This window comes from Ciconia boyciana, chromosome 4, assembly GCF_034638445.1.
Source record: "Ciconia boyciana chromosome 4, ASM3463844v1, whole genome shotgun sequence".
Lineage (NCBI taxonomy): Eukaryota > Metazoa > Chordata > Aves > Ciconiiformes > Ciconiidae > Ciconia > Ciconia boyciana.
The window spans coordinates 92,480,566-92,494,309 of record NC_132937.1 but is presented as its reverse complement, the minus strand read 5'-3'; the positions used below and the strand labels follow the sequence as shown (position 1 = coordinate 92,494,309).

At 35.2% G+C, this 13,744-nt stretch overlaps 1 protein-coding gene across 2 annotated transcripts in view; it reads left to right on the top strand.

Annotated features, from left to right (window-relative positions):
* PTBP3 (polypyrimidine tract binding protein 3) overlaps positions 1-5,404 on the top strand; it is a 53,982-nt gene extending 48,578 nt beyond the window's left edge. For both annotated transcript variants that reach the window (XM_072859160.1, XM_072859159.1), the window contains 5 exons: positions 1,185-1,218; positions 1,855-1,947; positions 2,520-2,736; positions 3,795-3,872; positions 4,548-5,404. In XM_072859160.1, the coding sequence (XP_072715261.1) occupies positions 1,185-1,218; positions 1,855-1,947; positions 2,520-2,736; positions 3,795-3,872; positions 4,548-4,680 (555 nt within the window). In that variant the 3' untranslated portion in view covers positions 4,681-5,404. The remainder of the gene's footprint in view (positions 1-1,184; positions 1,219-1,854; positions 1,948-2,519; positions 2,737-3,794; positions 3,873-4,547) is intronic.
* The last annotated feature ends 8,340 nt before the right edge of the window (positions 5,405-13,744 follow it).

Below are 13,744 nucleotides of genomic sequence, written 5' to 3'. Positions count from 1 at the left end.
TTTTTCTGTGTATAGAAAATCTGGGTGACCTTATTTCAATTTATATTTGTCCTGTGTTGCAGTATGCATTTGAACATTCCCTCATGACTTTTAAATTAGGTGGTTTTGTCTTCCAAAAAACATCTTTAGTAGAAATATTGCAGTCTCATTTGGTTAAGAAATGTCTTTAAATAAACTTTGCACTGAATTAAAATATTTGGGCCAGCAGGATAAACTCCAGAAGCATTTACATTTTACATTGATAGTAATTGTTCCTTATCACTAAATGCTGATGCTAAAAGGGTACGGGCTTATACTTAGGCTGCAGTATCTTCTGATTTTAAATAATTTAGGTATGTTTGGTACACACTTCAAATGTTGTGAGTTGAGAAGGAATAGGGCTAGAGAGTGTGAGTAGTGCTTCTCATACCCAGGTGTTTTTAGTACTCATTACTGGCAAGACCTTTGCCTCAACTGAATAAAATCTGGCTGCATTAGGCTGTAAATATCTTCTTTGGTGCTTGGGGAGCTTGGTACACAAGGATTTAATTAAAAAATCATTTAGAATTAAAATTAAAAAATCATGAAGAAAAATTATTTATTTCAATATCTAGCTTTATGTTCACAGCTTCTAATTGAACACAATTTAAATACCACTTCCTATATGCTTCATATATAAACAGTTGAATGGTATGTGTATCACTTTAGCATGTCTTGGTGACTTACAGAGATGGGAACAAAACTGAAGACAAAGCAAACACGAAGCAACTGTTTTTAGTTTTGTAGGTGTTGTCTGCTGTTTAGAAAATACAAAGGAGCTCTTGAATGCTCTTTTCTATTTCTGGGTTAGCAAATGGCTTTCATTTTTCAGGGAATGAACTGCTAGCTTGGAAATAATAAGTTCAAATAATTAAGCCACTTAATATATTAATAACTTCTTCGGCATGACAGACTGAGTTTTGAGTGATGACAATGCATGAGCTGAAGTGTTAGCTTGTTTAAATATTTTATATTTGCACAGCAAATATATATTAACAAGAATGCTATACACTGTAGTTATTTCAGGGAATGGCTTTTGGAGAGACAGGTTTATGTATTAGTGTGCAGTATCTCTTCCATTCTTTTGGTTTACCATGCACTTATGGAACAGATTTCTTTATTTGCATGGCTTTAAAAATAATATACTCATTTTATCATTTAAACAGGCCATCACACCACGTGGACTTTTCATCCTATTTGGTAAGATACGTCAAATATACCTTGAGAAACTACAGGGCTAGCATTCTTTTTATTTATCTGACACATGCTGGTTAATGCAAGCTCCCTTGTCCTGTCCCTGTCCAGAAAACGCACAAGAGTGCACTGGTTTTAAAATTACAATAATTTGAGTCAGTAGTTGTAGGCCACAGGTACCAAAAAGGCCAAATGGTTACAGTGTCAGAAGAATTTAAGTGTGTGGTCCGATTTGTTTACTACAAAGAATGGGAAAGCAAAGCAAGATGAAAAAACAAAGATTGCATCAGAGGAAATGGAGTACAGAATTGGCATGTATGTTAGTTGCAGAGGACAATGTTTGTTGGCATAGTAATATTATAATATGCCTCTGTTAAGAGGACTTTAACTCTGTTGCACTATTTAAAAGCTGAACATAAACATGCAGTTTTATGACTAAGATCCTGGGGTTTTTTTCCCCATTTCTGAGCCTCAGAAAATAATACACAAACTTTAAAGCTCTTTTTCATACTAATATTCTAACCAACCTGTTTAATGAAGTGATAATTCTTTGTAACACTAATGTTAGTGAAAAGAAACAGAGTTGCCCTTGTGCCGTTTGTAGTAATGCGCTGGACAAATTTCCTTTCTGGATTTCCACAGGTGTGTATGGTGATGTGCATCGTGTGAAGATCATGTTTAAGAAAAAAGAAAATGCTCTGATTCAGATGGCAGATGCAACCCAGGCTCAATTAGGTAGTGATTTTTAAGGCACAGTTATGCTTCAAACTAGCATGAGTGTGATATAGATGAGGAATTTGCCATCTGTCAGTGACAAGCATAAACAAATTAAATCCATCATTGTGATGGTTTACTACATACAGACTTTTCCTTGTATATGTTGACAATGATATATTTGCTTTCATGTAAACAAATTATTTCCCTATAGTGGTTTAAAAAAAATCCTGTGAATCTCAATTTAGTAAATGTTAGAATTAAAACATACAATTTTCCGTAGCTTATCTTATTAATACCTTATGCAATTTTCCTGTAGTTTATCCTATATCTATCTATTTAAGAATAATCAACTGCTCTTTATTGAAATGCTGTGTTGCATTTCTGTTGCATTTAGACTGAAGGTTATACTACATCCTTATATTTGTTTTAAATATAATGTTATGACATAGCCCACCTGGTAGACGTGGAAGTTGCAGTTTAAATCTAGAATGTGAAATCTGACACTAAATAGAAGACAATGTTAGTATTCAAAGAACCCTTTTTTCTTCCCCTCCCTTCATTCCTGTTCAAATTATATTTCCACTGGTTAGCTATCAGCTACTTGAATGGACAGAGGCTTTATGGAAGGGTCCTCCGTGCAACTTTTTCAAAACATCAGATAGTTCAACTTCCTCGTGAGGGACAAGAGGACCAAGGTCTGACGAAGGACTATAGCAATAGCCCTTTACATCGCTTTAAGAAGCCTGGCTCTAAGAATTACCAAAATATCTTTCCTCCATCTGCCACTCTGCATCTCTCCAACATCCCGTGAGTATCTGCCCGGGTGATCTTCTTGTAAAGATTATGTTTTTCCGGTTATGTTCTTAAGTTACAAAGTCTGACATGAGCTTTAAATTTCCTTGGCCTTTCACAGCTTCCTGAGAATTTTGGTCATTCTGCTGTGTAATTAACAATAAGTGAATCCTTTAACTGTCACTTTTTTTATTGTTAGCAAAGAGGATAACTGATTGAGTGCTCTTCTTTATGAGTTTTAATACAGTTTACATTTTCTTGAGAATATGCTTTTGTTTTTTACATATTAAGTCCTGCGTTATAAATTTTTGTGAATATCAAAGACATGGTTTTTGAGATAAGGTACTGGAGTTATATTACCTCAAATTCATGATTGGCATCATTATTTAATGTAGATACAGTTTTTAATCATTCTAACACTTTTTAAAGAACAGTTTCTACAGAATTCAGACCTCTTATATAGACAGGAGGTCGTTTTTTGAAAAAAAAAGTATTAAGAAGCATGTTCTTTAAAACTGAAACAACCTTTTTTCCTATCTAGAATGTTGTCAACAATGTGTGGAGTGACAGCCAAACATAAGTTTTTACAGGCTTCTTTTGTTCAGCAACTGTGCAGGGAGGGAAAAGGGAAAACTATGGAATTTTGTCCAAATAAGAAAAAAGAAAACAAAAGACTTAGAAAATGGCTTTTTGAGTAAAATAGAAAACTTTCAAAATTGAAAATATTTGAAGCACACTAGCAGTAATTACAAGACGAACAGTATTTCTGAAGATCTTAAGTGATTTTTATGCAACCTGAATTTAACTGGGGGAGGAATGGGGGAGGATGAAAGGCAGTAGACTGTATCTGAAATATTTTTGTAGCACACTGTGGTGGTAAATCGTAGTGTCAAAGACAAGATGTTTGGGCTAGAGCGTTGATGTGGCTTGAGTTGGTGGAGATAGTTTTTGCTGTTCAAATTTAATTTAGAAGCCAGAATTGAGATTTTGATACTATCACAGAACTCTGTGCTCTTTTACAAGTTGAGGGGGTTTTGTTTTGGTTTTGTTTGTTTGGTTTTTTTTTTAAATAGGCCTTCTGTTACTGTTGATGATCTGAAGAACCTTTTTACAAGTACTGGATCTACTGTGAAAGCCTTCAGATTCTTCCAGTAAGTTCTCTTGTAAAAATGCTGAGCAAGCTTTCATCCCAGAAGATGGCTAATTGCTTTTTTGGGAAATTCCATATGTGTATAACTATAGGCAAAATTCCATATGCCTATATCTATGGGCAAAAGCTCATAATTTTTATGATAATTCTAATCTTAAAATTTTAAATGGGATACTATGTTAGCATAATTAAATGAAAATTTTTCAGCCTTTTGACAAATTCCACGTGTTCAAAGTAAGATAAGTTTAAGCTTCTTTAAAAAGAAATACAAGCTGTGTATATGTAAAATGTCATTTAAAAGATGACAATGAATCTGCTCTAACATTCATTAAGGTGCTTGGCAGCATTATTGTGGCATGATCATACCTGCTAGAATAATCCCATATATATGGGCAATACAAGTGTTTCTTAGAGGTCTTCAAGCCTTATTTCAACTCTGTTTTTTGAAGTGCAGTGTAATGGAAGAATGGCATGGCTGTAGGCCATTCATCTGCAAAATTTGTATGGTTTTGTTACCTCCTCATTTTAGCAGGTGCATAACTAGTTCTGATTCTTGTGCTGCAGAAGTGCTCAGTGTGTGTGATGTGGCTGAAAAAATACTTGTGTCACTTTTTCTGTGTTGGCTGGTGCAATGAAAATTTGGTTAGGATTAATAATGGGTTTTATTGTATTTCAGGAAAGATTGCAAAATGGCTCTTATCCAGCTGGGCTCTGTGGAGGAAGCAGTTCACGCTCTCATTGAGCTTCATAATCATGACCTTGGAGAAAACCATCACCTCCGAGTTTCCTTCTCAAAATCTACAATATGACTTTTCTGTGAACTTTCCTTTTAAGACTGCATCACAGTTTTAGTAAAATCTTCAAATAGAGACTCTTAAAAGAAAAAGCTCATTTATACCCAAAGAATTAAGTGATGATCTTTTCTGATTTTAGCTGCCAGTATGCGATCAAAGTTTAATATTCATCCATAGAAAGATTCTTCTGTGAAATTGCTTTAGCAACAATATTTATCATCAATTTTCCTACTTAAAATTTTATTTTGAGAACATCCTTTTAGCTTTTGTTCGAAATCGGCCTTACAAAACATTTTAGAGTGCTTCTACAATGTACCAAACAAAGAGTATTTCTAACAAAATGGTAAATCTACTCTACACAGATTAAACACTAATTTGAATGTGAAATAGTGCTTGGCTTTCTTGAAGAAAAGCAAGCATTGACTGTGAGTGTCCTCTAAATAATATTTATGTTACCAGGGTGTGTGTTCTTACTTTGGCAAATCTTTACAAATAACTGTTTTTAAAAACAAAAAGTCTGTGCTGTTCATATGGGTTAAATTATTAGAGAAAAGGCAGTGCCTTCTCTCTGTGCAGTAAAAGATATTTGACAAGTGTCTTCAAGATGTGGTATCAGAGACTTAGCTTGACTTAACCATGGAATGAAAGTTCCATGTCTTATTTTTACTATTAAGTGATGTTATGTAATAGTACTTTCGAGAAAATAAGACAAGAAAATAGTCCGGATTTCAAATAATTTTTTACATTTCTTTAAAGAATAAAATGTTTACAATCTTATGGAAAATATTCAGGTCTATGATGGTTTGAGAAATTTTTAAGAAGTTATTTTTGTTAAGGTCATCTTTGGGGGAAGAAAAATTAAACCTCAAGAGGTTTTTGTACCACTATAATGTCTAATACTTAAATTACTGTGTATTTACTTAGTTTCTTATTATGTGCCTTACTATGTGCTTATGATACAATAGCTTAGAGTTTTATCTGAAGTATATTGAAAAATATATTGTGGGCTTTGTGAAAATTATCTTCTTGGTCTTTTTGGAAAAGTTTTGCTTGATACTTCAAAATATTTTTTTTTCATTAAGTAATACTCTGAATTCTCGTCTCTTGTGCTTTGGTATAGAGATTGGATAGAGGTGGGAATGAGGTTTAACTCATTGCATAATCACGTAGGGATTCTTCAAATTTACCTGGTGGCAGTTGTCTAATACCAGTACTTGGCTGAAAAAAATTTCACACCCAGAAAATTGCATTTAAAAAAAACTGTATAGAAAGACCAAACAGCAAATTCCCTCTGGTTTCTGGACTTCATCTAACTTTTTGAGAGACATTGGCTGTATCAGAATATCCTCTTTTGGGTTCCTGCATTTTTCTCTCAGTATTAAACTTCAAGTAATAAAGAGCTAGCATTCTTTCCTTTGTAAGTATGAAAAAAGTTTGATACTGAATGTCCATTTCTCTTTGGAGAATGAGTTGAGATGCAGTTAGTTTTTGCTTGAAAGTACATATGAAATTTAGTGACTTCTGATTGTATTTTAAAAAGTTAGATTTAATTTTAAGGGATTTTTCTTTCTAGTATTTACTTAACCACCTTTTAAAGAGGTATTCCTCTCAAACATAGCATTTATTTACTTCTAACTACCGCAGAATTTGCTTCTGCTGTAATGTTTTCCCACACATCCATTTTGTTTTTTCATTAATTTGTATGAATTGTATTACTTTTTTCTATCTTTTTAGAAGAAAGGGCACGTTTCTACCATGATCTGCGTATTCTGGGTAAGCTTTTTCAAATTTTCTCTCTGAACTATTTTGCAAAATCAGCAAGATACTAGCTTGCTTTCTTTTAATGTTTGTAAATTAATTAGAGGTGCAGCAGCCAATCTTAGTAAAGATGGTGCCAGACCTCTATACTGCAACAAGTGTGCTATTTGGCAGCAGACAAAATGCTGACTAAATATGTATGTAGCTATAATAAGTCCTGTATGACACAAATAAATAAATATTCAGAATGTACTATTGACTGGAAAGTTAAGTTGGCTTAGGAATAATAGACAATATTATCTTTGGGATTTGAGATAGTCTTTCCATTTTCCCCTCTCTGAAATAGCTAACTCAGTTTGGAACCAAGTTTTTTTTTTTTTAATTCATTAAAATAAGTAATGGTATGGTGCCAGAGCACCATATTGAAAAGTTACACGTTTATGATTTTAGCAAAGTGCAGTTATAAGCAGGCTTGTTCATTTACATAGGCCCTTTTTCACCAAGATACCTAACTCTAATTTATGTCTATGTTTTACTTTGTTAGCAGTCACATTAATATCAGGTAAAGAGAATCTTGGTGGACTGGGAATCTTCCTTGTTTACTGCAGATAAATTGGTTTGATAATAGTAGGCCATTATCCATAAAATATGCTTTGTCACTTTTCTTAAGAATTACAGGCACAGAGGAGAGGAATCATATTAGATTCTAAAGCAGGAAAAAAGGAACCCTAAATTTGAGAGCTAATATTGGCACATATAGTATCAGGAGCAGTATATGTATACTGTCTGTGTAATATGTCATATGTGTATACAAATATGTGAATCACATGCATTTCAATTTATTGACTCTGATAGCAGAAAGATGGGAAAGCTTAATAAAACATAAAGGGATGAGGGCCTCTGCCACTCTCTCAAAAAGAGAAAGGAATAATTTATTGGTTTTAACTTCATGTTAGAGTATAGCTAATGCCAGCTCTGGACTGTTTGCAGTTTGAAATGTAGAAGCCTACAGTTCAAGTTAGCAGAGATTTACAATTTTTAAATTTAAGAAAAATCTAGGTGGTGGATATTTATGATGTTTGCTTTTTGATACATTTGTGATACATTTTGATACAATCATGTATCTTTTTAAAATTCTCCTTTGTTGTTGTTCTATTTCTGCAGTTGAACTATTCTTGTCCACTCCCTGTTAGATTTGTGTATATCTTAAAGATGGTGCCTCTTAGGGAGATCTGCTTTTACAAGAAGTGCAGACAAGCTTCAAAACTAACAGTACATGTCAATGTTTGCTTAGCAGAGTGAAGGCACTAGTTAAGGCTAGTTTATCTCATTCAGTATTCTGCCTTGAATAATTAAAAGCAAAAACATAACCCCCTGTTTATCATAATGCATTATTAGTGAAGGATCAGGACAAAAGGAATAATTCCTATACTTTGTGCTTGACTCATTAGTGCCTGGCTGCAAAAGCACAGTTGCATCTCAGTTCTTGGTTCTGTAAAGCGTATATGAGCAGACCCCTTGATATCTGTGAAAAGCACAGGATTTGGGAAAGAATGGGATTATTGTACAGATTCTTACAAAGATGTAGATTGGAAGGGAACCTCTGGAGGCCTTAATCCTACCTCTCATTCAGATTAGGGCCAACTTCGAGCAGTTGCTCAGAGAATTGTCCAGTTAAGTTTTCAGTATTTCCAAGAATGGAGATTTCACAGATTCTCTGTTCTTCTCACTGTTCCAATGTTTGACTGCCCTTACTGTGATTTTTTTTTTTCCTAATATGTAATTAGGCTTTAAACATACTGCATCCTATGTCTGTTGCCTTTTGTCCTGTTAACTGTGCAACTCCCAGGAAGATTCTGGCTCCATCTTCTCGGTACTGTGGCCTTAAATTGTTAAAGATAGGTTCATAATTTCTTTAATACAGGTTCTTCATTTCTGTTTAAATCATTTGTGAAGTACCTGGTAATGTGCCTAGTGTAACCCAGAACTTGTACTCTAAAACACTAGTGGTTATATCCTGACTACAGTACTGGAAATGGTTGAGGGTAGAGTCCTCTGCCTATGTATATGTCAAGTCCACAAATCAGCTCTGGGTTACCTCCAGCTCCATTTTTTTTGGTGGATGAATACTTGGTTCAAAGTGTACTAAGGCCTTTTTAACAACCCAGGAGCAGCTTAGTGCCTTTTCAAATGACCTGTGATTTGTTGCATTATGGTAAAACTCTTGTTTCTTTGAATTTCTTCAAATGTCTTCGAACATCAGAACAAATTTCTGAAAATTTGATTCATAATTTGACTTGGTTGCCTTGTCTGCTGGTCCTGTCAGTTGCACTTTTCTTGTGTACTGCTAGATTGAGGTCCTTTTTATGCCCAAGATATTCCATGTATCTGAGGGGATTTGCCTTTATATGACATTTTGTGATTACAGGTGGCAAACCTGTGTTTGTATGCCGAGAAAACTATTTGCCTTTGTTGATAAAATTGCCACTGTGGTATGTGTGATCAAATATCTTGCCCTCCTCCAATTCAGGTCAGTAGGAAAGTGATGAGTTCTTTTTTTATAAGGGATGTGGACCTATTACTTGTCATTGTATACTGTTAGCATGTACTGCTGTTTTTCAAATGAGAGGTCAACTGCTTACAAAAAGCATTGTTTTGCCTTTACCTTTTGCCTTGGTATGTTGTTAACTAGAGCAGAACTACCAGGCTTAGTGTTGTTACCGTTGTGCTGAAAGGCCACTGGTCGGATTGCACAGAATATTTTCTTTAAATTAACTTTATGTTCTAACTGTCCTCTGAAGATTTGTTTGCTACGTACAAGACTGTTTGCCTGCTCTTTTCAAAGCAAATCCTAACAGTTTGGAATTGTGAATTATTTCAAAAAAGAATGGAAAATTTCTGAGGTATTTAACTTCAGGGTTTTATTGTGGGGGGGATGGGGACAAAATTGGACCAAAGTTTATGTGCCTTCAGTAGTTTTACATGTATGTTTTTTTCATATCTGTTGCTGTCTTAAGTAGAATAAATACTTTTTCCCCCTTGACATTGTATATTTATATTGTTAAAAATGAATGTTGTCCACTGACTATACAAGAAGTGAATTACAGCTTTTTCAATACAGATGTCATTATCCCTCTGCCTTTACCCTTGCGGTTTTTTTCTTTTGTACTGCAATGTACAGGAATTCAAACATAATCCACGTATTTCCAACTTCAGATAGTAATAACATACTGTGCCTGGAGCAGTCCAAAGAAATGAAATGCTTACATAATTGAAGGTCCTTGATAGATGAAGAAAGCTTTTACCTTAGCAGACTAATGTCATCCCTGTAAGCAGTTTTTCAGTTCTTGGAAACTGTGCATTATTTATGAGTGGGAAGCTACCACCTATGTACTTAGTTCATTTTAAGCACTTTCCAATTCTTTTTGAATATGTTATCCACTGCAAAAGTTCACCCTAGAACTGCAGCAGCACAAGACAAAGGTTGCTAACCAAGCAGATTCTTGCATCAGAACGTCACCTCACTCTTACCAAAGACTGACTGTTCTGGTTTTGCTGAGACATCTTGTGGAAAACCTGTATTTTCTCTCACGTTCCGTTCTGATAGGAAGACCCGATGCAAAGTGGCCTTTACCTGAGACTACTATTGGTGGATGAAACACAGTGCAAAATGAGATCGTAATGTGAACCAAATGGTGTGAGATAAGGCAAAAAGTTAATGGACTGCTTTTAGTATTGTATTCAAGACACACAAAGCATGGCTAAGAATTGCTGACATACGCTCATTTTACATGATCTATTCATAAAAGTTCCCTTTCAGTTTATAAAAAATGATCATCTAACACAAGAAAATGCTGTAAATATTTCTAACATCATGTTTTGTTTTTTTTTTTAAACTTGGCAAAAAGTGTTTTGGGGAACAAATGAAAGTGTAAAATGTTTTTATATTAAAAAAATTTGTCTTGTATATTTTAATAAGCAACACCTTTCACTTGTAAAGCATCTTGTGGCACTGCATAAAAAGGATTCCACGTCTGTTGAGATTACTTAAAACTGAAAAGAAGATGTAATATTAAAGAAACCTATTTTCTGACTGTGTAGTGCATGGTTAATTTGATTTTGTCTATGCTGCAATATATTCCATTTCTTTTAGGTTAGTGTATTTGCCAATTACTTGGTATCTATACCTAACTCTTTCCCTAACTCTAGTTGTTGTAGCATGCTTTTTAATAAATGTCATTACAGCTGTACTCTCTTAAATTTTACTGTGTTCTTGTCTACTCCTTTGGGTTTTTTCTTGTCTTATAGTTGTGCAGCTAATAATGTCTTATTTTCTGGGGTTTTTTTGCTTTAGCATACATGGCCATCTAAGCAAAAGCTTTTTATATCAAAAGTATTTTAAGAGGACTAATGCACATCAACAACAGTTGAAGTTCAGCAGCACCTAAACTTTCCCCTGAGCAGGGTAGAAATTCTCGTTTTCAGAAGGATGGAAATCTATTCTACAACCCTGAGCCAATACAGCAGTTGAAGACTGCTTCATTCTTTGAGACAGGGATGAGAGACTTAAAGCCTTGGGGCCTCATCAATGAGAATTCTTTTGTTTTCTCTTTTACCATACTGTACTTTTTTCTAGCCTTAGGATTCAAATTTGTATCATTTGCACAAAGATTTAAAAAAATGTAAATAGTAGCTGAAAAAGATGGTCTGCTTTCAGCTTCTTGTTTCTCAACTTTCTTGTTGATTGCTTTTTTTTCATACTCTTCTGCTTGTCATTCTGTGTGCTACACAATACTAATTTAGACCCTTTTATTCTTGCATCACAAATTCAGGATTGATGGGCAACAGGCAGCAGTCTAAAGCAATAGATACAAGTATGTGCGTGATGTGGGGAGTGCAGTGCCTCTTTCTGAGCTAAAATTCTCAGCCAATCTGGCAAGGATCTAATTGTCTGCAACTGAGTCCAAGCCTAGCAGACCTTCAAGAATCTGAAGTCTCATACATGTACTTAATGACTGCCTGTGTCTCAAGGGTAGGACTAGAGCACTGAGCAAATCTAGTGTAAACTATGCTATTACCAATTTCTGAATGTACATGCTTTTGTAGGGGGAAAAAATCTAATTCAGTTTAGACTGGATAGCAGCTTTCAGCAAAATGCTTATTCTCCAAAGGCTAGATATGTAGTCTCCAGCTGTAACTCTTGATTTTGTCCTTGATACTCAAATATTTGATGAGTGTTCTGGAGAAAATGCTAGCTCTTGGCAGCCAAAATCTGGCTTCATTTTTTGGCCAAGTCTGCCTGAGGAAGTGTGGTAGGAGAGTGGAATTCCTACCTGTCATCTGCCCTTCCTCCTTAACCAAAAAATAAATCCCATCTCAAATTCTTGTCTGCTGTCGTGGTACCCCTGTAATATAAACACAAGTAATTAGTTTTTCCTAAGTAGTTAATATGAGTGTCCACCTTGGAAAATGAAAAATCACTTTTAAATAGCACAGATATAAAGTTTTGGTACCAGAATTTGTTGTGTTGCTTGCAAGCTGAAACAGAAACGTCAGTAACTGGTGGATTTGCCAACAGATAAGATCTCATATAGTTTTGATCAGTCCCAAAAGATTACTCTACAGCCCCAGGACTCACCCATTTACAGAGCTGGGAACAAGATAATGTATGTTTTAAAAATAAAATTAAAATCTCCTCTTGCATTTTCTTAAGTGTGCTCAGATATTCGGCCTTGAGTTCTTCAGAGTGTAGCAGGTGAGTACAAGGATGTCTAAACAAAAGATATGAAAGTGGAAGTGGTGGTAGAACACATAGGTGAGAGGAAGCATGGGAAGTAGAGGCAGAGGGGAAAAGAGACCTCAGAGAAGTGAATCCTCCCAGAGACCATTTCCAGACCAATGCCTTTGCTGTCAACCATAAACTTGGCTCAGATGTTGCTAAAAAAGAGAGAAATTGTCCATTGACAATGAGGACAAACTTCTTTAGGGTAGTGTAGGGAAGCAACATGAGTTGCCTGACTCCAAAAGAGCTCTTATAAGGAGAGTAATACTTGAGACTAAAGTTAGTGATCATTCCCGCTTCTTAGTATTTGTGGCTTACTCTAAGTCAGTTTATCAGGGTAAAGCTTTTAGGTCCTGTCCTTTATTTCCAATCTGCTTCCAGTACAGCTAATCAGCATCCATCTGAGAGAATCTTAGCTTTTAATGCAAACATTAAAAATTATTTGGTTGAAAAGCAAAGGCATACCTTCATTAAATGTACTGTGTAAAATGTTTTTCCAGCTATGGTTTAACAGGTTCTCTTGTGTGTGCATATTGCTTGTATGATGAAGGGTCTATAACAGTTTTTATTGAGGGTTTTGTGTGTGTGTGGGGTCCCTCCAGAGCTCACCTCAGTCTGAAAAGCCACATTATTCCATGCTTGGAAACTTTTTAAAAGAGGACTGACTGAAGGATATTGCATAATGCTGCAGGCTTGCAGCTCTGTGGTTGGATACCGTTTCTGTTTCTACCCTGCTATGGTGGTACCTAGCACACACGTAGAGAATATATTTGCAAACACTGTTCAGTGAGTAAGTATCACTGCCTGTAAAAATAAAAATGAAGCTTTTTTAAAAAATATGATCTTAACACAAAAAATTACACTTAAGGCTACCTCAAAAGCTAAAGAAATTAGGATAACTCTTCTGTTCAGTACTATGAGTTCTGCTGATGATCTGGGAAGAACTGCCTGTAGCTCCATAAACCATCTTAGTCACTGTAATGTGGGTGGATGCTTGGAGGGAGGGTTGTGGGTTCTTTTCTAATTAAAAACTTTCAGTTAAGAATTGACAAAAATTTGAAATTGTCAGGTTTAGTTGTTACCAAAGAACATGGCAATGTCACTGGCTGATTTTCAGCATTTCTAACCTGCTCTTTCTTTCCCTCCCCTTATTGCCAATTCTCTCCCATGGCCAAATTGCCCAAAAGCAGTATGAGATTTCATAGCAGCAATACAGTGCGTTCAGAAAAATGTCATTCCTGTATATGCAGAATTTGACTCATGTCCTCAACAGATTTGGAAATATCTTGTGAATTGTGTAACTAAGGTTCCTCATTTTACAAAGCTGTGGAAGTAGTTTTTCTATTTAAGAGCACAGTAATTTTCTGAAAAGGGTTTGCTACCTAAGTACTCTCTTCTATCACATCTATTAACTGGAATTTGTTTCTACACCTTCCTTCATACATGAAGTTTGGTTGTGTTACATACTCTTTTCCTTTTTGTGTGTGTGTTCTCGTGTGACTGGATAGCTTCAAATTCTCTCTTGCTGAGGCTTTAATT